Raw genomic sequence first — 26328 nt, 5'->3', positions numbered from 1 at the left:
TCAAAAAATTAACTTTTTACGTGTAACTTGAATACCACTTAAAATTGAATCCTCGAATATGCTGTGATGGTGCACTATCTAACAAATCAATTTAACTTCTTTCAAATATATCCAGTAGTAGGTTATACAAGACTTAAGTCTTTAAATGGCATTCATATATATTCACAGGTGCCAAGATGCGCTAAGATTTAAAAGCAATAATTAATAAGACTTTAATCGGGTTCGAACCCAGAAATTTTCGACAATAAGCGTTACCTCAAGTAGGAGCTGACAATTCAAGCATAATTCAATTCACTATTGCAATTCTTTGAATAGAAAAGAATACATGCATTTGAATGTATTTGTGCACATGTGTAGGAAAAATGTAGACGCTTGGCTCTGCTTGCCACGTACTTTTGCAAATTGGCCAAACGTTTTGTTTAATAACTTCGGTTTTACTTAATGGATTTAGATGAAATTATCAGCATATGATCTACATATTCGATTGGAGTAATTTTCAGCTTAGTAAGAGTGCAAACTCCTTTACATTTTGGTCCTATTTCCAACTGAACTTAAATTTTAAATCAAAATTGTATAAAATATACATAAAATTAAAACAAAATTTGGATTCACTTAACAGCATTTCGATCCTGTTTTTAATCGATAACAATAAAACGGGAATAGTTATGGATTATTTGAAACAAATATTAAGTTACATGCGTAGGACAGTTCTTACATCACCGTCCTAAGTTATGACGCAATCATTGTCAGACATGATTGCATCTATGCCGATATGTAGTCAAGAAGACACCCACAAGATTTGTTATTCGCCTTGGCGTTGATTCGTAAGGTTAAAAACAGAATTGAAAGATGCCGGTTCGCTGCATCGTTTGCTAAAGCAATCCATATTTTGAAAGACCATTCTATACATCGTTAACTTTGCCAAAAATCAAGTGCCAGGAATAGCGTAGCACAGATTCAGGTGCAAGAGAATGGAAGTTGTTCCATCGATTGCCAATGTCAGGTGTAGGCAACGGACATACTATCATAGTGGGTTGCATAAGGGGGTCCTTGTTACATATGAACGCTTACCCATAACAAATCCGAAAGCTCTGATGAGTCTTCGAAAATCTGGTTAATAATTTTAGTATTAGTCAGGAACAAACTTTGTAATCTCTAAATCAACCAATGCTGGTATCGGAAAAATTTGTAAATAAAAATTTAGTAGATTAGAAATATTAAAATATTAATTATTAAAACGATAGAGTCACGACAATATTCCTATGATTGCCTCCGTGCCACACTCCAAAAATGTCTAATATGACGATATCAAGAGTTAGCGGCGATTTCTCAGAACACTACTATTGTTCTTTTTGAGAGTTTGGTTCGAGGAAGACGACATTCGACCTGAGTACATTGCCTTCATGAAGGGGTACATTGCCTTAGGTAATAGCCCAACTGACAATCAAATTCCGAGAGAGCCGCAATTCAGTTTATTTATCATTGATACGTAACTAATGGCGCAGCGCTAAGAAAACATTTCAATGCTGCAACCATCTGAGCGACATTCATGCTTCTACTCATCAAGCTTCTGCAAGGTTATTAGCCCATGACATTTAAGTCGATGGCTTGCTGACAGGATCAGACACCATTGAAGAGTTATGTTTGTTGTATTAAGCCTTAATAACAATTATTAAAGCGTTTGGCTACCCTCTCACAAAATGATCGTCCAATTGTGAGCAAATAGCAGTGCACCCAGCCAGCAAGAACATTGCCATTGATCATGAAAAAGACACAACGACCTTAGGTTTAATTTTGAATATTTCTATAGATATAAGCCCTACCAAATCGATAAATCTATTGTGGTACTACTGTATGATCCTTTAGATTTACTATAATTTAGCAACTCATGCTAAGGTCCTGCTACACAAAATGTGGTTGCATAATCTTGGGTGGGCCGACCAATTACCTATCAAATGAAGCAAGAACTAGACTAGATTAACCACATAATTTACTTTAAATTCATTCCTTATACCAGTCAAGACCATGGATGTGCTGATGCTTCCACGACAGCTTATGATTGTTGTTTATACATAATAGCGCAAAAAGATGATTTTATCATCAGCAGGTTGCTAGCCCAAAAGTCTAAGTTACTGGATTTTCCAATAGATCAAATTTTGTCAGATTTGGAGGTTGTTCTTCATTCTGCCTTCTTAAAATTTGAACACATGTTCAGTTAAAGAACTTAAATCTTATTATTTATTTTGCAGGACAATATTCTTAAATTAGAGAAAACAACAGTCTTACAACTAGCTTATCAAAAATTAACACCGTTTCTGCTGCCACATCAGCATGACAGGAGTGTTGTGGTTGTTACGAGTAGGGGGTCGGTTATTGAATACAGATTTGGTTGGTTAATGATGTGTAGTGTGAAAATGCGTGGATTGTTTTCGCAATAAACCAAAACTTTTATCCCGAATAAAGGGGAATTTTGCCGCCAACCGTTTAAGGAGTGGATTTCTGTAGTCCAATTTTCGTTTCCTTAGGAATTCTTGGGAAATTTGTATGCATATCTTTATATTTTTCTTATCCAGTCTCATTAAATAACTTGGCATTGTCAGGAATCTTTATTGCTACAAGACCACCAATTTCGTGAATGCCAACATAGCTACCATACAAATGTTTGCTGTGGAAAGGAGAGTGGAATTTGCAGTGAAGTCGGCAAAAGGATTGCTGCTCAAGGCAATAGGCAACATAATGAACTGGCTACAGTTCTGGTGAAGATATATTAAATTTTCGGCGAATAGTCCCTTTCAGCATCAACGAAAGCTTGGGCCGCTGCCGTTCTCGTCAACGCAGCCAGAAAACGTCGTCAAGCTAACATGTTTGAGAGATGGCAGCTGATCTCCAAAATCAAGCGATCTTTCTAGACTGGTCAATGGGATCGTCCTATTGAGCGGCTGCCTCAACAGTGACAGCTAAGCGTGGTGACTGAAGCGATCACCGGCGGAGATGGTAGGATAGGAATGGTGGTGGTAAAGACCAGGAGTGCCACATACAAAACCGATCCGTAATATTCATCGTGTTGCGCCCCTACCGCTTAGTACCTAAATAATTTTGGTATTGAATCTTTTAAATTATGAATACGCTAAGTGCTTGAAAATTTTAGAATAAACTTTACTACTAAAATAGCACAAGTTGCAGTGATGAGAGCGGGATTACTGTGCTCATTATATTTGCCCTCCCGTTATTCGGTTTCCAAATGGATTAGCTGTACTTGATGTATAAATAAAATAAAAAAAATTAGTTTGGAATTGAAGTTAGTCAAGAATATAAGTGTTGCTCAGCTGTCCACAAAAGTTGATGTACATTCTGGACCCAGTTGGGAATAGACCAGACCAAGATGATATCCTTGGATGTTCTTATATATCCGTGTTCTGAGCTCTGTCGACTCTGCATGTTAACATTGCGCCATATACTGCACCGGTAAACTCGTCTGATCTCGTAGCAGGTTCCCATTGGCTAAGAGAGCATCCGTTACTGTTGCGTGGTGACTCGTCCCAGCTGCGCAGATTGCATGTGCTGCGCCTCCGCTTGCAGCCGTTTCGTATACCCGCTTCGCGCCTTTTCTTTAATGCACATTTTCCATTTTCACATTTTACCTCCAGACTCGCTGCTTGTCGAGAATATGATGCACTCGTGGCAGTTGATATGTATCCTTTACTCCGCAACCACACTCACACAGCCACCATTTATTCATTGGCCAGCAGCTTATCCATTTATTTGTTGATTTCCACCGGCCGTTTCGGAAAATTACGTCGCACTCTAATTCGATGCGTAGCGGCAGCTGAGCAGTGCCATGTTTACGATGCCTCATCTTCCACGACAGTTGATATTGATTCTTCCTTGAAAATTTGCAATTTCAGCTAGCCTGAGGGGCGACTTTATGGCGACGCTGTAGATAATCTATTTCAGTTTTATATGTCAGTGGGCAGAGCTTCTGATGTAAATAACTTAATTGACGGACAGTAGCAGAGAAGATGCTATAATATCGGAATCAGTGGCTGAAGTTTGATTGTCAGGGAGCAAGTAAGTCTTATAATAGTTATACCCTGAATCTAGAGTCTATAAATTTTGCTTGTATTTTTCTATATGTTGTATGTTGGGGCTTCTTGCAGTGTGCCTAAATATAATAATCAATTTCGATTGCTAAGTCATCAAAGTGTAAAAATTTATTTAGCTATTTATTTAAATACCTGCAAAGAATAAAAGTATAAGTAGGGTGCGCTTATATGTACAATGAATGCAACAACTCAAAAGAGAAGATAGACTTAAAATAACTTGTTCTAAGAGTGATAGCTGCTGCGGCTAACAATTACATACCTTACATACTCCCCCCACGACAAGTTGATGCCGCAACGCATTAGGTTTTCTACCCATTTTGGACTTGGTAATCATTATTCTTTACAATTTATCTATTTATCGCAAGTGCCAATGCAACATTGGCACTTATTTCACTTAACAAAGTCGATCCTGCGGAGTATTTACAAAAATATATAATGCTTCCAGCTGCGCAGCACTAGTGTGCTTGTTGATAGCAATATGAATATAAACAATAAATACATATATCATTCTTTACAGTGTAGTCATTCCAAGAATATTTATGGTTGTATGCAGCCATCTTCTATTATGGTCTGTATGTAATGTAGGTATCCCACTAACTTACTTCCTCTATTTAGAAGAAATCGAGTCACTTATTAATTTTATAATTAATTTCTGTATAGTTTCAATTATGTTTTCTACGCAATTTCCCGCTTAGAGTGTAATTACATCAATGCAGTTGTAAGATATTTCTTAAATAAAAATCGGTTGCTAGCATTACATTTAAAACTATCATTAACATTAACATTAACATTAAACTATCATTAACATTAACTTATCACTATAAAATAAACGTGAACTTTTATGCATGTGTGATAAACATTTAATTGTATTGTTAATATACACTTATTTTTTTAATTTTAGGAATGTAGTTTTCTCTCCATTTTCTTTGGGCAATATTTTTATCACTTCATGTCGGTGATTGTCGGTAATTGATTGTTGGGTATTCCAACATTGTATTTCTGCAGTACCAAAGCACTGATAAAACAAATATGTCACTATCGAAATAATTCCTGACACTTCAAAAACTCTTCTCCATTGATCTATTGAATCCTAAAAAAAGAGAAAATAAGAACAAAGTAAGTTTTATAATTTTAATTTAATCTTGCTTATTTTAAAATAGTGATAAAAGTAAATGTACATTCTTTATTTGTCTTAAATGCCGGGTTAAGTTGAGTTACTAAAAGTTGGAACTGTGCACACGTACGATTAACTCAATTCACATTGTATTCACAATTGGGAGCATTATGACTAATAGTTCTTTTAGTATATACATTCTAAAAATACAAAGAAAACAAAAAGATTGCAGTCGGGCGCTACCGAATATACAATAGTAATTCACGGTAAAAATAAAAATTGAATCTTAAGCTCTAACAAGTTATATAATAATAATATATATTTATATTATATAACTTATAACTTCAGATTTTTAAATAGGAATTTTTGTGTAAATGTATGTAAGAGTCAGACTAATGAATGACAGACTGCAGTGTATATCACTTATTTTGTCACTTTTTGCCAAGTTATCTCATTTACCGTATGCAATTATTGCAACGTCGTTTCAAAACTTAATATGAGTGGACAACCCTGAAGAGAAATATACATCTGATCTGCTCGTTTCCTTCTGTACCTGATCCCAGTCCTATCTGCGTTTTTTAATAGTTTCCGTAGTTTGTATCGAGCATTAAAGACAAATGAAAACTGACATTACCACACCAAGATTCGAACCCATAATTTTTACGTAACGCGCACCAACTATACCAACACCGCCACTTCATAATTAAAAAATAAAACTATAAAAAATGTTCAATCACCACCAGGCTTGAACCCAGGGATTAACCGCTTACGAGCTGACATGTGCTTTTGCAAATTGGCCAAACGTTTTATTTAATAACTTCTGTTTTACTTAATGGATTTTAATGAAATTTTCAGCATAAGATCTACATATTCTTTTGACTTGGTAGAGATGCAAACGCCATCACATAATGGGCCTAGTTCCAACTAAACTTAAATTTTAAGAATTTGGGGAAGTATCGGGGCAGGTATCCAAAATCCAACAAAAATTAAAATTGCATAAAATATACATAAAACTAAATACAAAATTTCAAGTCTCTAGCTCTTATAGATGCTGAGATCCACGCGTTGACACATACGGACAGACGGACAGACAGACGGACGGATAGACAGACGGACAGGGCTCAATCGACTCGGTTTGTCGTCCTTATCAAGAATATATATATATATTTATGGGGTCTGCCACGCCTCCTTCTGCCTGTTACATACATTTGCATAAAACCATTATACCCCGATTTCCCATTTTTAATGGGATCACGGTATAAAAATGATTACCAAAATACACATCTTTTCAAAATACCTTTATAAAAGCGTTTAAACAAAAGCAGATTGTTTCATATAAAAAAAAGCTTTTAAATAAATTTGTAGTAGGTTCATAAAAATGCACGATAACACACTTATGTTTTAATGGTTAGGTAAATTTACCTCTTGAGTTACTAAGAATCCAACAGTCAATGGTGACAGAAATGATGCTGACATATGGATCGTTTGACAGAATGCTAATACTGCTCCTGAGTGTCCATAGTTTGGCGCAATATCTATAATATTGGCCATTGCTCCAGCGTACGATGCCGTAATAAAAATAACAGCAATAAACCAAATTGTTAAGAGAAAAGTAATATTATCTATGTACCCTAAACATAATATAAGTAATCCAGGAACCACTTGCGATAAGGCCGTGAACAATTTCCTTACTTTAGAAAGACTCAAAATATTATTCAATAATAGTTTGTCTGCAATATAACAGAAAAATACTGAAGAGATGTATGAGCAAAGAAAAGGCAATCCCGACAAAATTCCATTTGTTCCAAATTCGAACTTAAGAATATGATTCATAAAAGCCGGCCCATTAACTATAAAAACATAATGTACGAAAATTCTACCAAATGTTGTAACTGCAATCGCCCATACTGGTAATGATCTAAAGATATGGCCCCAAGGAACTTTTACTGTGAATGATTTTCGTATATCTTCCCCGATATGCAGTTCTATGTAATTTAATTCCTCATTAGTTATACGGGGATGTTGTTGTGGTGTATCAAATGCTAAAATATACCATAGAGCACACCATCCAATTCCCAATACACCAGTTGTATAAAAAACCAGGTGCCATCCGAAAGTTGTTATAATAAATCCACATAGTGGGTATGTCAGACCTATGCCAATACTAAATCCTTGAAAACTTGACATAAACCGAGAACGCTCCGTCATTGGTATCCAATAGCCCACCATTGCGTACATTGCAGGCCAAGTTAAGCCAGATGCAAATCCCTGAACAGAGCGTAAGAATATAACAATAGCGTAATGAAATTCTGCACCCAATGGCATAAGTAAACTGCAAAAAGCAGTTGCCAACTGCGACCATCCAAATACACACTTAGTTCCAAAAGCTTGTGTTGCGACTCCACCAACTACTTGAGACAGCACATAGCACCAATAAAATGAGCTTATAATCACAGATTTCACTATCGATGTATGATCTTCTGTGCCACTACCCTGCAATTTGGAATACAATTTAATAATTGGAGGGAAGAGCTGTATATATGTAAGTATTACCATATTTAAAACATAAACATTTTCATTTTCTTTCTGTGTTTCATTGCCATTTGATATCATAGCAACCAAAGCAAAATTCATATCATTACGCATCATGAATGATACTAAAAACCCAGACCAGGAAAGAAAATATAAAACCAGTCTGGCTGAAATTTTATCTGTAATTAAAAATTATAAAAAAATAAAATAGTAGGTTATTGCGAGTGCGGACTATAACAATATTATCGCAAATTTGTAAAGTAAAGTGCGGTATTGGTGAACTCAGCAAAACCAAAGGATTGCGCAAAGTTCTAGCGCATAACTTAAGATAAAAAACTACCTAAAGCTATAGTGTCTTAATGGGGTACCCCCGACTAGAGCTTTCAGACTTGCTTAATCTTGCGTTGTCACTCCTAGTGTATGTACCAAATTTCTTTATCAATTTAAATAACCACGGTTTTACTACGCGTATCGGTCTTATTTCATCCTATAACCCCATCTTGTTCTATATATTTTACCACAAGGCATATATATCTTTCCATTTTGAATGGCTTCAGGGTTATATTAAAAATGGGCATTCAGTAAATGTATGTAACAGGCAGATGGAGAAATCTAATTTCAAGACGTCAAGCTGAGTCGATCTAACCCTATTCTTTTGTCCGATCTCATAAGCTACAAAAGCTAAAGATTTCAAATTTTGAATGCATAGTAATGTATAATCAGTTCGAGTTTATAAACAATTAAGTTTCTACAGTGTACCTGCTTAATTAGTTGGACATAAAACGCATGCTTATGCTTGCGTTTGCATGCATTTGTACATGTTATTCGTAATGTTTGGAGAAAAGAAGCATGCAATGATTCAGGCTCCTTGTCTCAACTACATCTATTTCGTATGGTATAAAATGATGCATTAGTCATATAGGTCAATACAAATAACAGAAATTAGATATACGTTTTGACGCTTTTAATTTAAAATGGTTAAACAAATCGCTTATTACATTAACTTGAAATGCTCATTCATTGTAACTCTTATAGGCTGCAAGATCGATGATTCATGCAAATAGATGCACGGGTAGATAGATAAATGGAAAGGCTTAAGGCTCGGGTAAACCTGATCGACAGTATATGATAAACTGAGAAATTTTAGTGAAATTTTACAACCGATTTCCATATTCAACACATTCTAGTTATATAAATAATCAACAAAAAATAAAAATTTAGTTTTATAGAGAAACTTACCTCCAATTTTTGAATAATTCCACATTGTTCTACGTACAATCCTTGGATTCGAACACATTATTTCTGCATATGATGCTTTTTTTATATATATAAGTTACTAAAAAAAATTTTTTTTTATTATTAAAATATATTACTTATGAAATATGAAAGCTGATGCGAAGAGCATACTGACACTGCCTTTTATTTTAGGATATATTTATATATATTATTACGTAGTACATATCGTATACCGTATGCTTGAAATTTCACATCTTATATCAGCCCGATACAAAACAAAATAAAAATCTGAAAAAATAAGTTCAATACAGTTTTTTCAGATCAACCAACGCTAAGTAATTGATTCATATTTGTGGAGAGATAGCGGTTATTCGTGACTCTTTCACTCTAATCCTCACATACAACTTTCGATGTCCCATGGAAACGGTTATCGTACTATTAAATCTTATATTTTTCCAATATTTGAAGTCTCTGGATGTTATAGCTGCTATCACTGAGGAAGTGACACTATCGACTAGAGGACTGTTGCTTGTTGTACCCTAAATTCATTGAATATATAATATAACATAATATATATATATCACGACTATGAGTCAACCTAAGCCAGCTTGTATGTATAAACTCTCGAATATTTAACCGCATACTTTTTTTTTAATTTTCATATTTATTCAAATTTGTTTGGCAGATCACACCCTTACTCTTATGAACGATCAATAAAACATAGACCTCACAATTATTACGCGTCGATCGCCCGACGGTCAATTCTTACTTACTTTCTTTTCTATCAAATGTATGTGTATCTATTTATACCCTGATCCCATTAAAAATCGGAAACTTGGAAGATTGAATTTTAAAGCTTGTAGATTTTTAATCCATATATATTTAGATGCAGTTTGCACTCACAAGTATATATATTAAAAATGTCAAATTTCTTTTCTTTTTTTTTTTTCTTCTTCTGTGCTTTTCACTACACAGTTTTATCCGATTTTACACTATCCAAATTTTAAATCAAGGTGTAATAGCAACGAAACGGCTTGCGTTCATACTGACATACAGACGAACATTGTACAAAACCAATAAATGTATGCACATAGCGTTTCTGATATAACACATAAAGTATTGTACAATTTCCCACACTCCTAATGGGTGTATTGGGAAAGTCTTTATCAGATGGTCGCCATTATTACAGATATGTTGTAATTATAAAGACTCTAGCTTTAATAACGGCGTTCATACGGACAGACGGACGGACATTGCAGAAAACAAATTAACTTTATCACTTCATTAAAGAATATAAGTAAAAATAATATCATAATATAACATTTTGTCAAGAGAAATTAATATATAATATATATATACAGTAGGGAGCAAGTATTTCCATAGTTGACACTTTCAACTTTGTGAGTCGATAATTTCCAAACGAATGAAGCAAATCAAAAAAACTTTTTTTTTTCCAATAATATGTATTTAATTCTTAACAAATTGCTGTATATAACAAAAACAAAAGTTAATCAGTAAAATATTCAAACAAAGAAAACTGAAACAAAACGCATGTGTACAATTTTGCACCTTCCGATATTCTTACTTTGGTTTGATTTCTTAATTCTCTTATCGGCAATAGACATGCAGTTTTACCCTTATATGTTTTATGTATGCATTCTACACTTTTATGATTCAGAAATCCACGTGTTTCTTATTATTTGAAGTAGATTTGTTAATTTTAGCAATTAGTCTACAAAGTACCACGAAAAAATGAAGAAGCTTTCGTCAGATGTCGAAAATAGTATTATTAGCCTAACTGAAAGTGGCTATTCGACTCGTAGTACTTCAGATCAACTTAATATTTTTCATTCAGCGTTGTCCGAAGTCCAGAAAAGACGCAATGGTACATCCAAAAACACTATTAAAGGCCGCAAACGACTCTTAAAGGACTCTGACGCCAGACTGATAAGCTCCTAACACCGAAGAAGGCATCTAAGGACATAGGAAAAGACGTGATTCGGCGGGTGGCTAGAAGAGCACTAGCTAAGGTTGGATATGTGGCAAGTGTGAAAAAAAATAAACCAACTCTATCCGAGAAGAATGTCAAGGCTCGATAGAAATTCGCCCGGGAGCATAAGAATTAGACTGTAGATGATTGGAAACGTGTCATCTGGTCGGATGAATCCAAGTTCAACCGTTTTCAATCAGATGGCAAGCAATACTATTGGTACAGGCCCGGGGACAAGCTTCAAAAACACCTTGTGAAGCAAACCGTTAAGCATGGAGGAGGCAATGGGGATGCTTTACTTGGTGGCTCATTGGACCATTGCATAAAATTGATGGTATAATGTTAAAAGAAGACTATCTCAATATTTTGAAAACCTGTCTACCCAATTTTCTGGACAAGTGTGCATATCCCGTAAAGGAAATCATTTTTCAACAAGATGGGGATCCAAAGCACACTGCCAAAATTGTCCGCGAATGGTTACAAAACCAAGATTTTATGCTGATGGAGTGGCCAGCTCAAAGTCCCGAACTTAATCCGATTGAGAACCTGTGGTCAATCGTGAAGCGACGGCTCGGGCAGTATCAATCAATGCCATCCAACCTAGACGATCTTTGGAAGCGTGTAGAACTGAAGTAGAACCGAGTTTCAAAGGAAACCATAGAGAAGTTGGTCGAGAGTATGCCAAACTGAATAAAAAATGTAATAGCTAATAAGGGCCTGTGGATAAAATATTAATTTAGAATCATATTTAATTGTTTTCACTGAAGGTGCAAAATTGTACCCATGCGTTTTGTTTCAGTTTTTTTTGTTTAAATATTTTACTGATTAACTTTTGTTTTTGTTATATACGGCAATTTGTTAAGAATTAAATACATATTATTGGTAAAAAGTGTTTTTGATTTGCTTCATTCGTTTGGAAATTATCGACTCACAAAGTTGAAAGTGTCAACTATGGAAACACTTGCTCCCTACTGTATAACATCAATTGCATACGCCGACTGTAACTCATTCGTTTAATTTTTCGATTCTAGATAGTCTTTCCCCATATCCCAATTTATATCCGCAGAAGGCGTAAATACAACTTTCATAATTTTCATCGATCGATGACGAGGATATTACAAATTTTAATCGAATTTTGAAGTGCCTAGCTCTAAAACCATACATTTTTCCGGTTGCAATGTGTAACTTCAATATACCTATTTATCAGCCTGAGACTGACAGCATATTTATATTACGCACGGGGGAAGTTATATACACATCAGACACCTCCATATGTACAGACACTTGGCCTAAAACCAAAGTTTGGTGACTCGTAAACAGTTAAACATTCAAATCAATTAGTAGAAATAATATTCCGATAAAAATCAACACCATAGTTCACCCGATTATCAGTTTCAAATAAAACGGTAAACTCTAACGTAGCCAAATATAGAAAAGTATTTTTTTAATTGGCTGTGATTGTTAAAAAGCATAAATGTATATAAATGTATGTATATTTAAGGCAGCAGCGAAGATATATCTTCCTATCAGCTGTAAACTACTGAGCAAGTGTACAGAAAGCGGATGCCACAATCTTCACTTGCTGCCTGTCATAAAATGCAATTTGAACGCAATGTTTATTAAATTAATCAAATAATTCGAAAATAACCTTTATTAGTTTAATTTTATCGGTAGCTAGGGCGCTGGGACTATGCGGAGTCATAAAAGGACATAGAAAACAAAAGTGAGCGATTTTAATTTTTAACTTAAAGCCAATCTGAATATTGACATCTTTTTTCCCCATTACAAAAGACAAACGCTTGTGTTCGAAGAGATTATCGCCACAGTATATGCATGCATGTTAGAATACATACATACATACATATGTATGTATGCACACAATGATATTCATATATTTTTCACCAAAACGAAAACATGTTTATTTAAGTTCTTATATAGTTACCATTTAAATGATAAGTGTTTTTATCAAAATCAGCTTAGGGGACTTCGCTTAAATATAATAAATATTTACAACTACAAAATACAGCAGTAGAGGCTTAATGCACATGGCACCATTACACACATATGAATTATTTACATTTATATGTGTACATATACTTTTATACAGTCAAACATATATATACGTATATACGAAAGCTCAACAGTGTTGTCAACTCTTCAGAGCTTGTGCAACAAATAAATAAAAGCTAGAAAAATTAAAACAAAAATTGTAAGCTCTAGAAAAATAGCTTTTATGATTTTAGGAGCATTTTTTGTATCATTAATCAGGTAATGTTTTTAAATTATACACATGCAAAATCAGAGAAAACATATATTATTACTCTAGTTAAATAACAAAAAAAATTAGGTGAAAACAACTTCTAACCCTTTAATAGTTGCTTGTACTCGAATGAGTATGAAAATTAAAGTTTATTAATGCATCTTTCGGTTTTTGTTTGTAAACTGTTTCTGAAATTATCACCATTATTAAGATTTGCAGACAAGTGGGCAAATCTTATTAATGGTAATATACCTTGGTGTCATGAGGAAGTACGACTTGCGATAATTCGATTCGGTGAAGCTATCGATTAGAAATCATACAATGTTGAGATTTTACAAGTGGTAAAATCTCCCGCTTTCTGTGTTTGAATAACGTTAGATCTGAAGATAATGAGCCAAATTGGAAACAATAATATTTAGTGGAAAATATATAAAACATAAACTCTATTTTGTATCGAATAACCTTAACATCGATGATTTTGATTTATAAATTGAGTTAAATGGTTTGGTTGACAATTCGAATACGCTATTTTTAAATAGATATTTTTAAAAGTTTTAGTACGAGAAAAACCAAGTTATGTATTTAATTGCTTTGCTATTTATGTATAAGTTAATAAGTGCCCCTCGAAAATTTTAGGTTTGTGTTATACAAGCAATATTGTAAACATCTAACATTTTTAACCATAGTGCTGACACAAAGGAGTCAGCCCCACATTAACCGGACATTTTGCATGTGTATCACGAGCAGCGTGGTCCATCCAATCCTATCTGCATTTTCATACCCTAAAACCCACTGAATAGGTGAAATCAAGATATAATGGTTTTGTGCAAATGTAAGTAATTTTTGTTACATTTTGGATACCGGCTCTACATTTTTTTACTTAAGTTGACATTTGCAACTTCTTGCACAATCAGTGCAGAAGCGGCGTTGGTAAAGGGGGCTCTAGTAGAGGGCAGTTTTTGGGTTCCAACCAAACTTAAATTTCAGTTCTGATCAACAACATAATACCTTACTATCTGCATGCTACATACATTTAAAAAATATATTATACCCATTTTAAATGGGTTCAGGGTATAAAAAGATAGTGCGGTATTGACGTAGGGTTTGCTTTAGAGTCGGAAAATAATTTACCAACAACAGACATGGACGCGACCTTCGACGGATCTATTGCATCCCATAGGGGCTACCGCTAATTCTTAAATTTTAGCCTTACAAAAATAAGAATACAACTCAAATATTGACTCCTTAAACTTATTATGGATAGATATACCAGAGAATTTCACTTCATCATAGTACAAGTAAGCATTACAAAATGAGACCTTCAATTTAACGGCAATTATGAATATATAGTCTGGAGGCAATCTGAAGAGATGCATATACGCTTTTCAGACTATTTGTATATATACGGAGACTTAGAGGATCTGCACATACGCAGACAATCCTACGGCTATAGGATTAAAGGCAGAATGTTTAAAAGCTTAGACGGTGTCTATGTCTTATGTAGCACTTTGACCAAGTTAACTCTTCCTGACAAGAATGATCTATTAACAGAATAGAGTAATACTGCTCAACGAAGACTTCAGTTACGACCGGGTTTCCGGGCTTGGAAAGCATTCGAAAGCAGATGTCTTTCCGACTCAGACGAAAGAGTTGCCATCCGCATGGGTTCAATCTTTAAAAGCAGAAGCGAGCAGCTCGACAATGTGACAAGCAGTGAAAGGATCACGGGCAACCTAAGCAAGAAAATAATTGACTGGAAGACGGCTTCCATAGAATCCCTTTGGAAATTGTCAGATGCCTCAAGATAGAGATGAAGACTTACTGTCCAACTGAGCTTACACGCCTCAATAAAATACTCCGTAACAGGCACCCAACCAATACTACATGCATCTACTAATAGATTTACATAAACAATCAAACATAGAATCGAAAAATATCAACAGAAGCAACTAGAAATATATAATTTTACCAGAAAGAATATTATATTTCATGTAGCGAACAAACCTCTGATAGATGAACATTTATTAGTATGGTTTCATAAGATACTCTAGAAATTTTTAGAATTCTCAAATTAACTGAATAAAAATTAACAAAAAATGTCTACTATTTGTATTTATTATTTCCTTAGTTTCATTTGAAAAACGTTTAGATGTTGATGTACATCACGTTACGAATCCGTTGTCCGTCCTTAAGATGCGCTATAAAATCGCCGGTCAGCTAGAGACAGAAAAAACCCATGGAATCAGAGAGAGCTGAGAGCAATGAAAAATTAATTGACATTGAGAATGTTGACAGCGGAAATTCTTACAATCCTACTAGTTAAATCTAACATAATAAATCATAAAATTTGTGATCATGACGATATGAATTCTTAAATTTTCATAGGAAGTCTGATTGATGCATTTAATATTAAGGTCCTACAGTACGAAAACATTATCCATATTTTAATTGAATACGCTAGAGCGAAAAGGATCACCACTCTGCCTGTAACATGCGACAACGACGTCCTGGCGCGCACCAAAGTCTACGTTTCATTCTATAACCAGACAGCTGCATTTTTATGTTCGTCGAGTCTAAGCTAAACCTTACTCTGGCATTATGCCGTTCACATATTTGCACGTATTTGCTGAGCACTGCATCTACCTTGATGTAAATAAAAAACTACTCATATTTTGAATCACTTCACCAAACCATTTTACGTACAAAAAGTAATAAAATAAATAAACCTAGTATAAAACTTGTTATACTCTTTATACCCTGATCTCATTGAGAATGGGAAATCAGGGTATACTTGTTTTTTTTTTATGATTATGACGACAATCCGAGTCGATAGAGCCCTGTCCGTATGTGTATTCGACCGTCTGTCCGTATGTGTGAGCACGTCGATCTCAGCATCTATACACTTAAAATATTTTTGGATGTCCCAGTATGGCACGTGCATATCAAGTTTGTTACAAATTTTCGATAACTATTCCCGTTTTATTGTTACCGATTAAACTAATTATCGAAATGCAGTTATTAATTTATAAAAGCATTTATTAAATTCGTATTTAGTTGAATGTATATTTATACAATTTGATTTTTGTTATATTTTGAATACGGAGTCCAAATATAGAGAATATGTAATCATATGCTGAAAATTTCATTCAAATCCTTTAAGTAAAACAGAAGTTATTAAACAAACCTGGCCAATTTTTCTCAAAAATATACACACACATTCACATGCGTGTATTCCTTCCTATTCGAAGAATCAAAATTACGATTGAATTGTCAGCTGAATTGTTTGTAACTCTTTACGCAAGCAGTGCAGTGGCGGTGTTGGTATAGGCGGAGCTCTTTCCCGAAAAGGCAAATTTTTTTGGTCTATTTTTTTAATTATAAAGCAGCGGTGTTGATAGAAATGATGCACGCAACGTCGGCAACGGTGATTCGAATCTTGGTGTCGTAATTTCGGTTTGTATTGGTTTTTTATACTTGATACAAACTATTGAAGATATTAAACAACGCAGATAGGGCTGAGATCAGGGTATCCGTATATACGTATATCAAATAATAGAGACTTGTTAGATACATACCCATGAATATCATTGTCATGCTCTAAACATTTGATTAATAAAGAAAAGTTATTCAAAAATATATTTCCCATAGAATGCAGCTCAAACGCAGTTGATTGATTGATTGAAAATTCAACACTAGAAGTTTGGAATATATCCTTGTTTGTAATCACGTCTCATAAGGTGTGAAGATTTTCGATACGTCCACTAAGGGGTTAACGCTGATAGATAAATATATATACCTTATACATACACTTATTGGGGCAATTACTCGTGAGAACGATGCTCATCAAAAATTTAGATTATATATCTACGCCCAAAAAGGCAAACCAAAAATGCTATATCTTCTGTTTTCAGTATATCTTTTTATAGAGTTAGATACTTAGAAATCAATTATTAACTCCTCTATATGTATCGCCAAAAAACAGTAATGCCCTTTCGGAGAATGGCACACAAAAATATGCTGTAATTTTAAAATTTCTGGAGCCTGAACTTTACTATTTTAGTTATGTTAGTACTCACTCCTTCGAAGAATTGGTCAATAATTATATATCCCCTACATTTGTCGTGAAAACTGTATATTTTTTGGACAGTTGGAAAAGCAAAAATTAAAAAAATTACTGCTGATTTCCACCTATTGAGGGCGTCGTAAGAGTTCACATATTAAGTCTTACAAATAATCGAAATTTTATTAAAATTCAGTTTTTAAGCTATACCTCGCACGTCTTTTTATATAGAGTATCCAAATTTTTTATTTAGTTGTATGTATATTTTATACAATTTAGATTACTGATTTATTTTTATATTTAAGTTTAGTTACAAACAAAACAAATATTTGAAAGAATATGTAGATCACAAACTGACCTAATTTAAATCCTAAGTACCTAGAAATGTATCAATGAAAACGTTTGAGCAACTGCCAATTCTGCATATTCTAATGCGAGCATTCCTTTCTATTCAAAAAATCGTGATTGCCATAGAATTGGGCTTGAAATGCCAGCTGCTACTTTAGTTTAGTATTGCATCTTTTGATTCAATCAGTGACATGACGGTTTTTTAGAGGAGCTGAGCGATACCGAGGAATTCTGCGTCAACACCTGTACCCAATAAAAATGGGAGACACCAGAGTTATCGTGTAATTAATACAAAGATTCTGTATATTTTAGATTTTGAATACCTTTTTCCCTCAAAATTGGAAAAAAACATGCAAATGATAATGATATCAAAATTTTCCAAAAAAGAAAAGTTATTCGACGATTAAGTTCTCATAGTAAAGCTAAACATAGTCGCTGCGTCTGGCCATCTGTTCGTATGAACGTACACCATTTTGCCGGTATTGAAGCTAAAGACTTCAAATTTGGAACATATCCTCATCTAATAGAATTCTTAAGATTTTCCTGAACCGTCCACTAGGGAAGTAGCAAATCTGTAAATACTATTCGACAAACCTTAACATAATAACTTAACAAGGAACCATTGCATAAATAGATAGTAATTTCCGTTCGACCTTACTATCGGCGCAAGCTCTCCGCTATCACTAATGATAATTCGACTTGAGGGCTATTCTGCTTTTGAAGTTAGACACCTAAGTAATGTCCAAAAATTACTTCTAAAGATTTGGAGTGTGCTGTGTTTAAACCGTAAATTAATATTTTTGCAATCGGTATCGTCTGACTACAATGCTTTTACTTTATACACCAGCTATCAATGTAATCAAAGCACAATTGAATCGACAAGAAAAATAAATAAGCTGCAAAATAACACGATTTCAGTTTTTAAAATATTTACGTACATATTTTTGTGCAATCGGTACCATCTGAACACAAAGCTTTTGCACTTCACCAGTTATTAAGCTAATCAAAGCAAAATTGGATCGACAAAACATTTGTTTTCTGCTGTAATATTATCCAAATATTCAAAGGCATGCGGTTGTTTCAAACATCCGTTCGTAGGAATTTTACAATCACAAAACGAGGAAAAATTTTTTAATCATTAAATAGATTTGTATATTTTTAAATATTGTACTTGCTAAATCTATCAAACACGAAATATTTAATGTTTGCATACAATTTCTTAAGTAAAATGTCAAAAATAATTTACAATATCAAGCAACCATACAGTGAACACTGAAATGTCAATATCAACAATTAAAAAAGTATCAATTGATAGATGCAATGTGTTTTCGGGCCGAAGTTAGTAACTATGTAGAATCGTCTAGAAATTGAAATTGATGCAATTAGCGTTATTTGGTCTGCGTATTATATCGTTCAATTGTCAAACCAAACGGAAGTCAAATGATAATCGTTTAGTCCGCCGTTTAAATTCCACCTTGTGCGTACGGTAATTGTATTGTATATTAAGCATGAAAAATATATGTTGCCGTAATTATAGAGTATCTGGAAGTTGTCCTAAAATGCATACAAAACACTTCTATATTACAGAAGGAAATCAACGTATATTAATTTGGACAGTTTTATAACATAACTTGATTAATAATTTATTTCAAAAATTTTTTAATATGGAAATTGTTGTTTAGCTTTTTCTAGCTTATTGGCTAGTTGATATGGCAACACTGGTTCCATATGAATACGATAACTGAATCAAACGATAGCCAGAAGATAGTTTTAGGAGAATGTTTCTACTTTCATTTTTCGAGTTTTAAATACAATTAAAGTATGGAGTACTCATAATTATAATTCATAGTACTTACGTTCAAAAGTTTTTGTTTCTGCATATGATATGTGTAAGTTTAAAATATACCTATACAAACATATTCTTATGTATGTATTGAAAATAAATAACATTTTTGTTTTTAGCAAATATGTCTTCGGAATTGATAGCCACTCTTTTTGTTGCGATATCATTAAGGTCTATTATTTCAATGAATTCTTATTCTGGATTTAACAAACCGCCTATGTTTGGTGATTATGAAGCTCAGCGACATTGGCAAGAAATAACAGTTAATTTAGAAGTAAAGCAATGGTATACTAATAGTACACATAATGACTTGCAGTATTGGGGTTTAGATTATCCACCACTTACAGCATATCACAGTTATTTACTTGGTCGTGCAGCTGAAAGACTTAACCCCAGATATGTTGAGTTAAACAAGAGTAGAGGGTTTGAATCGAAGGATCACAAGAGTTACATGCGCTTTACAGTTTTAGTAGCGGACGCCTTAGTTTTCATTCCTGCGATATTGGCTTTGTCTGTTAGCATGGATCGCATCTATAAGAAAAACTTGAAGCTACAATTGCAATTACTTTTTGCAATTTACCCAGGTCAAGCTCTCATTGACAATGGACACTTTCAGTACAACAACATTTCCCTTGGACTAGCAGTTCTAGCTGTCGCTGGATTACTGTGTGATATGATTTATGTCGCCGCTTTCGCCTTTACGTTGGCTTTAAATTATAAACAAATGGAATTATACCATGCCTTACCGTTCTTTGCTTACCTTTTGAGTACATCTTTATCACAAAAAAGGTAGGTAAAATTGGTATTGGTAAAATTGTATTAAGAATTTTGAATTATTATTTATTTAAATTACCTATTTATTTTTGTAAATTTTTAAAGAGCTTTTTATCTTAATTTTTTAGCTACAACACAATAACTTATATTATCATATTCTATATATCTAGTATATTATCACCAGTACATAAAGAAAGCCATGAATGGTTTTATTAAAGTTTGTGCTGTATATTTTTATACCCTGATCCCATTGAAAATGGGAAATCAGATTATAATGGTTTTGTGCAAATGTATGTAACAGGTAGAAGGAGGCGAGGCATACACCATAAAGTATATATATTCTTGACCAGGACGATAAGCCGAGTCGATTGAGCTTTGTCCGTATGTGTGAACGCGTCGATCTCAGCATCTTGAATTTTTTTAGGTCCATGTATAGCACGCGCAGGTCAAGTTAATTATTATCGAATAAAACATGTTTGAAATTCAGGTAATAAATTATATCTCGGATGTCTTAACAGCTAGAGCCTCCAAACTTTGTATTTAGTTTTATGTATATTTTATAATATAGAATATAAATTGCGATCAATTAGTTGCTACTTATGTTACGCGTTGCGTAAACAATTAGAGTTCGAATCTTGGTGTCGTAATGTCGGTTTTTATTTATTTTTATTATTATTTTTTTTGATTGCTCGATACAAACTACGGAAAATATTAAAAAAGCAGATAGGACTGGGATCAGAGTATCTCCTAGTCTGGCACCCCGACTAGACCTTTCTTACTTGTTTTTTAATAAATTAGCTAAATTATATATTAAAATTTACCAAGCTGCAAGCTACAGAGGGGTAGATTACCTTGATGATGCAAGTTTTGAGACCCCTTATATTTTTTTTGTCCATATTAACATTTTCTCATTATTTGGGAATATGACTAGAAGAAATTAGTTGTCTAATTTTCAGTTGTGCAATTGTATGTAATAGGCAGAAGACTTCGTGGCAGACTCCTCAAGTAGACAATGTTGGTTTGAATCTAACTATTATTTGCTTGTTTGAAAATTTAAAAAAACAGATAGGACTGAGATTACGGTATCTCTTTGTCGGGCACCCTGACTATAGCTGTCTTGTTTAATAATCCATAGACCAGGAGTTAGCCCTCATTAGGCGTTGCGGTGGAGCTTCACTACCCTGGTGGATCTTCATAACTTTAAGGCTTTTAGTCTTTCATTTTGTGACCTGTCATCCGTAACCATTAGTCTGTTGTTGGCTTACACCAAAGCATCAATAGCATCTGCGCAGTAACTTTTATACTTTTGCCTTTGCGAACTCGACTCGACTCAGCAGTGAGTGATTCGTGACCGTGGATCTGTACTGTCGCTGCAGGCTTCATTTTTAGAACCGTAGTTGCGTCCTTGGTGGTAGCCAAGATGCGGTATATTTCGAAGAACATCTTCATAGCATTCTCCATCTTAAGTTTTTATGAGATTAATTTTGACTTTTAAAATCGGACATGTTTATTTAATAAATTATTACGTTTTACTTGTATTTAATTTTATCATCTTTTCAGTGCAAAGTCGGCCGTTAAAGAGCTTTCAATAATAGCTACCATTGTGCTATCAACTTTCGCGATTTTATGGTATCCTTGGTCAAGTTCAATTGACGCAACTTCAGATGTATTGCTTCGCCTTTTTCCAGTTAAACGTGGTGTATTTGAAGACAAAGTTGCTAATTTTTGGTGCAGTATTAATGTCGTTTATAAATTAAAGTAAAGTCTTATATTTGCACTATAACTGGAGATCTGAAAATGTTACATTTTATAAATTTTTTTTTAGAAAACATTTTTCTGATCACAAAATGGCCTTAATTTGTTTTGGAACTACTTTATTAACAGCTCTGCCCATTAATGTACATCTATTTTTCCGCCGAAGCAAATACATATTTATATTAAGTTTATTTAATACGGCTGCTTCATTTTTCTTGTTTTCATTTCAAGTATGTATAAAAAATATGTATATGTTATGTATCGTTTTCGAAAGAAGGCATTAAATCTTTTTTTTTCAGGTTCATGAAAAGACAATTTTACTACTCACCTTGCCGTCGATTTGCTTATTTTACTGGTGGCCAAAAGAAATGCTGTGGTTTCTTAAATTATCGGTCTTTAGTATGATACCGCTTTTCAAAAGAGATAATTTGTTGGTTCCAACTGTGGGTTTAATGATTATTTTTAATTTAACTTTTAAAAGTAGATATTTTAAAAGTAATGAAAATGAGATATGCCATCGAAAACTTAAAATATCAATCACACAAATTTCAGAAATTTTAATGATTGCTATTTTCTTAGCGTTTATATCAATAGAACCACCGTCTAGGTTTCCAGACATTTGGCCATTGATAATTTGTATCATAAGTTGTGCTCACATATCGATGTTCTTAATTTGGGGTTATACTAAACAGTTTACATAAAAACCATTAATAATAAACTTGATGTCTAAAATATTGTAGATTTTTACCTTGAATGATGGAAAGTATAAACACGGAAAAAATTAAAATGGATTTTTTATTGCCCCTTAAGAAGCTTGTATTTAACCTAAAATATATATTTTTTGTGATAAGGCTAAATAAAATTGAGTTATGAACGTTAATATACGATTAGGTAAAAGACCGAACTTGGATGGATTGTCCCCGGCAAGATTGTCCTATTATCAAGCAACCAGATAAACAGTGTATCAACCACGATGTGCTTGGACGACCCAATCGAAAGTCGGAATGTCAGACAGATAAAGATACACATTAAGAGCTAGCTATAAAATTTTCCTGCTCCACGCCGGCTAGTTAGCGATAACGCCTAGACAACACCACATGTTTAGAATTCAAAACTAGACAGATTAACGGTGAACCTTACAAACTCAGCAATATATAATTAAGATTTAACCGTAACTCAAAAGAATAAAAATCAATACAAAACTGAACAAAACCAAAGTGTATTAAAAAAGCATGACAGATTTTTATGCTAAACTGTAAAGATATTGCCGAAAATTTGTTACCTAGATCTTGTATGTTAGCAATACTACATAGCAATTATTAACATCATTGCAAATCTTCAATTTTAAATTTCCTTATTATCAGCACAGGAGCACATTTCTCTTTTAGATTAGACAAACTCTTCGTTGTGTGTGGCAACGTGAGTGTGCAAATGTCGTCTGTATTTCAAAGAATCAAGATAACGGGTGTTCCCCAAAAACAACGTAGTATTCAGCAAACTGACTGACTACGCTACTAGTATGTAAGTTAACAACAAAATTGTATCACGATTCTCGCTGCGGCCAAGAACCGCTACAATAGCCAGAAACTGCCGAATCAGCAGTCTGCAATGCAAACCCTAAGAAAACTGTATTGAAGCCAGTCACATGTGAAATAAAAATCCAAGATCTTTTATTTTAATTTGTATCTTAAGTTAAATAAAAAGAAACTCTATTAGGGGTGCCAGACTAGGAGCTACCTTGATCCCAGTCCTATTCTGCGTCTTTAAATATTCTCCAAAGTTTGTATAGAGTGTTAAACAAACAAAAACCGACATTGCGACACCAAAATCCAACCAACATTACCTACGCAACGCACATCAAGTCAACCAACACCGGTAATTGTCGGCAAATAGCGAAACTACAAATAGTCGAAACTAGTTCATTCTGGATTTTCTGAGTTTTACGAACATCTAAAATTAATCAGATTCAAAATACCCAAATCATGGTGCCGGCTTGACAAAATGTTGCATATCGCCGCTGCATAACAACAATGTAACAAGCAAGGGTTCTGAGAAGGACGCGTCTGATTGTCTCTGCTGCGTAATTTCAATAGCATATGAAATATGGGCCTCCAATGAAATAATCTTTAGTCTTAGGCTGCTATTCAATAAAGTAAGTTGTCATACAGCAAAACCTTGACTTCGTCTTTGCAATCATTAGTTCGACTCGTAAACGCCAAACAACCAACGCAAAGGCAAGTCAATATCGCGTCAAGTTTTAAACAAATCCTCGACGGTTACGTGTATACCAACAAATCGCGTATTGCCAAAGTTGCGAATTGTTAAAAACCACATAAATAATTCAAGAAGATACTGTAGAATTCAAAGAGAATATAATTCCAGAAACATTTGGATATGTATATATATATGTATAAGTAATAGAAATTATTAAACAAAATAAAAACAAACAACATTAAACAAAATTACAGTATACAAACTTAAGAAAAAAAATATGGAAGGAAACACCGCCCTTTCCGATGTCAAAATGACACAAGTGATTAATCAATTAAAAACGTTGAGAAGTTCGTTAAATGCATTGAGCACATACTCTCCTTATACACCACCAATGATGAAAGACAAAAGTCAATACTCATCGGACTCGTGGAAAGCTGCATCAGCAGTGAAGTTATGCTGTCAACAACCTAACAACCTGGACGGATCTTCAAAAACAATTGATTATAAACTACAAAACGCAAACCAAGAACCACGTCTTACTGGAGGAATTCAAGAACACACCATTCGAAGGAAATGTGCGAGATTTTCTGGAGCAGAACACCGTAGGTAGACCTTAATGAGTAAGCTAGAACTAGAAATAATATATATAGAAATTATATTGATAAAAAAACACTGAATACTCGATTCGTTAAAAGCAGCATTGTTCAGAAATTACCCACTAATATTTGTATCAGAGTAATAAATTATGAAATACCATACTAACGTTCATTAATAAATTTGTGACAAGAAAAAAAATTGTACGATGATCCTATTCATAATTCAATTCCTAATAGAGTAAAACAAGTAAAGTCATTCAAGCCTTGATATACTGGCCAATTCTAATATTCAAAATTTTCCAACACTCCTTCGACCAAACAAAACTTATGCCCCATACTAAAATCATAATTTTAATCACCAACAACCATATCATGCCCCAAAATTATCATTTCAATTATCAACAACCATATCCTTCATTAATGATACTAATCATAATTCTCAACGTAACACCTATTCACCTCAACAAATACAACCCATACCCAATCCAATTAAATCAGTACAATTGACACCAAGGACAAACTTTCGACAAAACCAATTTCACAGTACTCGGTTCGGAAAAAATCAAAATGGGACTCCACAACAGCCATCCTTTAATACCAATCCTGGTTTAGCAAACAAAACGATTTAGAGCAGAGACCGGACAGAGTAAGATGAGTATAGATGAAGCTAGACACCAAGAAGAATTTAATTATCATAAATAGTTAAAGCATTACTATGATCAAACAGCCTCATATCCCCAACATTTTTCCCAATATCACCACGATCAAATTTTTCCCCAAAGCCCAGACTATGCGCACCCACAAGTCCCAGTAGCCAAGTATGAAACTTAAGAGGCAAATAAACTAGAAATTGAGCATGCCGAAAATTCAGTTATCAGCCTCGGAAAACTGCAATATATACAAATAACACATAAAGGCAAAAGCATAAAATACCTAATAGACACAGAATCTAGTGTCAATGTGATGACAGCCAATATCTTTAATCTACCAGTTCTCAACAGTGATTGTTTCATCCAAACTAGCAACGGATCTCTATCCGTTACAAAAAAAAATGTGTGTCCCCTTTAATAATTTGTTCAAGGGTGATAATGAATTTCTTCTACATCCATTTTCGTTAGATTACGATATTTTGATAGGCAGAAGAAGGCTATAAATCCCAAATTGTAACTCTCTGAAATCAAAACTATTATTTAACCTAACCTAATTCCGAAAAAAGAATCATTTAAATAATCCAGTAACAAAATATTCTGAAAAACAATTTCAGGTCTTTACCGTCTGGAACAGTTAAATTAAGAAGAAAAAAGCAAATTGAATAGGTAACTAAACCAATATCAGCATATCCAATTCCGAGAAGGCAATCAACTCAGTTTCAGTAATAATGAAAAACACATCAATAAACAAACATAATGACCCACAATTCTCCTATATATTCAAAACCATACAAACATGGACGAAATTTTAGGAACCTAGCAAAAGGGTTCTACCAACTTGAAATGCACCCAG

General features: G+C 33.8%; 3 protein-coding genes across 4 annotated transcripts; 2 read left to right on the top strand and 1 right to left on the bottom strand.

The window, feature by feature from the left end:
• Positions 1-4951: 4951 nt before the first annotated feature.
• Positions 4952-13112, bottom strand: LOC111596643 (vesicular glutamate transporter 1). 2 transcript variants are annotated; one of them, XM_023310939.2, is made up of 5 exons: positions 12918-13112; positions 8989-9085; positions 7771-7928; positions 7592-7710; positions 7394-7485 (listed from the first exon to the last, which is right to left on the bottom strand). In XM_023310939.2, the coding sequence occupies exons 2-5, from the start codon at positions 9044-9046 to the stop codon at positions 7467-7469; spliced, it is 354 nt and encodes a 117-aa protein (XP_023166707.1). In that variant the 5' UTR covers positions 9047-9085; positions 12918-13112; the 3' UTR covers positions 7394-7466. The 2 variants fall into 2 exon arrangements, with proteins under 2 accessions (XP_023166706.1, XP_023166707.1); XM_023310938.2 differs by lacking the exon at positions 12918-13112 and adding an exon at positions 4952-5193 and having other exon boundaries at positions 6640-7710.
• Positions 13113-19502: 6390 nt separating this feature from the next.
• Positions 19503-23214, top strand: LOC111596648 (probable dolichyl pyrophosphate Man9GlcNAc2 alpha-1,3-glucosyltransferase). The gene is made up of 5 exons (XM_023310946.2): positions 19503-19532; positions 19606-20275; positions 21821-22018; positions 22086-22245; positions 22315-23214. The coding sequence occupies exons 1-5, from the start codon at positions 19529-19531 to the stop codon at positions 22714-22716; spliced, it is 1434 nt and encodes a 477-aa protein (XP_023166714.1). The 5' UTR covers positions 19503-19528; the 3' UTR covers positions 22717-23214.
• Positions 23215-24457: 1243 nt separating this feature from the next.
• LOC111596647 lies at positions 24458-26231 on the top strand. The gene is made up of 2 exons (XM_023310944.2): positions 24458-24831; positions 26090-26231. Exons 1-2 carry the CDS (start codon positions 24507-24509, stop codon positions 26116-26118), a joined length of 354 nt encoding a protein of 117 aa, XP_023166712.1. The 5' UTR covers positions 24458-24506; the 3' UTR covers positions 26119-26231.
• Positions 26232-26328: the final 97 nt, after the last annotated feature.

This window comes from Drosophila hydei, unplaced genomic scaffold (assembly GCF_003285905.1).
Source record: "Drosophila hydei strain 15085-1641.00,03,60 unplaced genomic scaffold, DhydRS2 tig00000384-arrow-arrow-pilon, whole genome shotgun sequence".
In the NCBI taxonomy this organism is placed as follows: Eukaryota; Metazoa; Arthropoda; class Insecta; order Diptera; family Drosophilidae; genus Drosophila; species Drosophila hydei.
This window is presented reverse-complemented; position numbering and strand designations above follow the sequence as displayed.

Bases quoted from the DNA above. Each gene is read 5' to 3' on its own strand.
- LOC111596647 (XM_023310944.2), top strand. From the start codon at position 24,507: ATGGAAGGAAACACCGCCCTTTCCGATGTCAAAATGACACAAGTGATT. The intron at 24,832-26,089 runs GTAGGTAGACCT...AAACAATTTCAG, and splicing joins ATTTTCTGGAGCAGAACACC to GTCTTTACCGTCTGGAACAG.
- LOC111596648 (XM_023310946.2), top strand. The intron at 20,276-21,820 runs GTAGGTAAAATT...TCATCTTTTCAG, and splicing joins ACATCTTTATCACAAAAAAG to TGCAAAGTCGGCCGTTAAAG. The intron at 22,019-22,085 runs GTAAAGTCTTAT...ATTTTTTTTTAG, and splicing joins AATGTCGTTTATAAATTAAA to AAAACATTTTTCTGATCACA.
- LOC111596643 (XM_023310938.2), bottom strand. From the start codon at position 9,046: ATGTGTTCGAATCCAAGGATTGTACGTAGAACAATGTGGAATTATTCA. The intron at 7,929-8,988 runs GTAAGTTTCTCT...TTTTAATTACAG, and splicing joins GAATTATTCAAAAATTGGAG to ATAAAATTTCAGCCAGACTG. The intron at 5,194-6,639 runs GTAAATTTACCT...CTCTTTTTTTAG, and splicing joins GATTCTTAGTAACTCAAGAG to GATTCAATAGATCAATGGAG.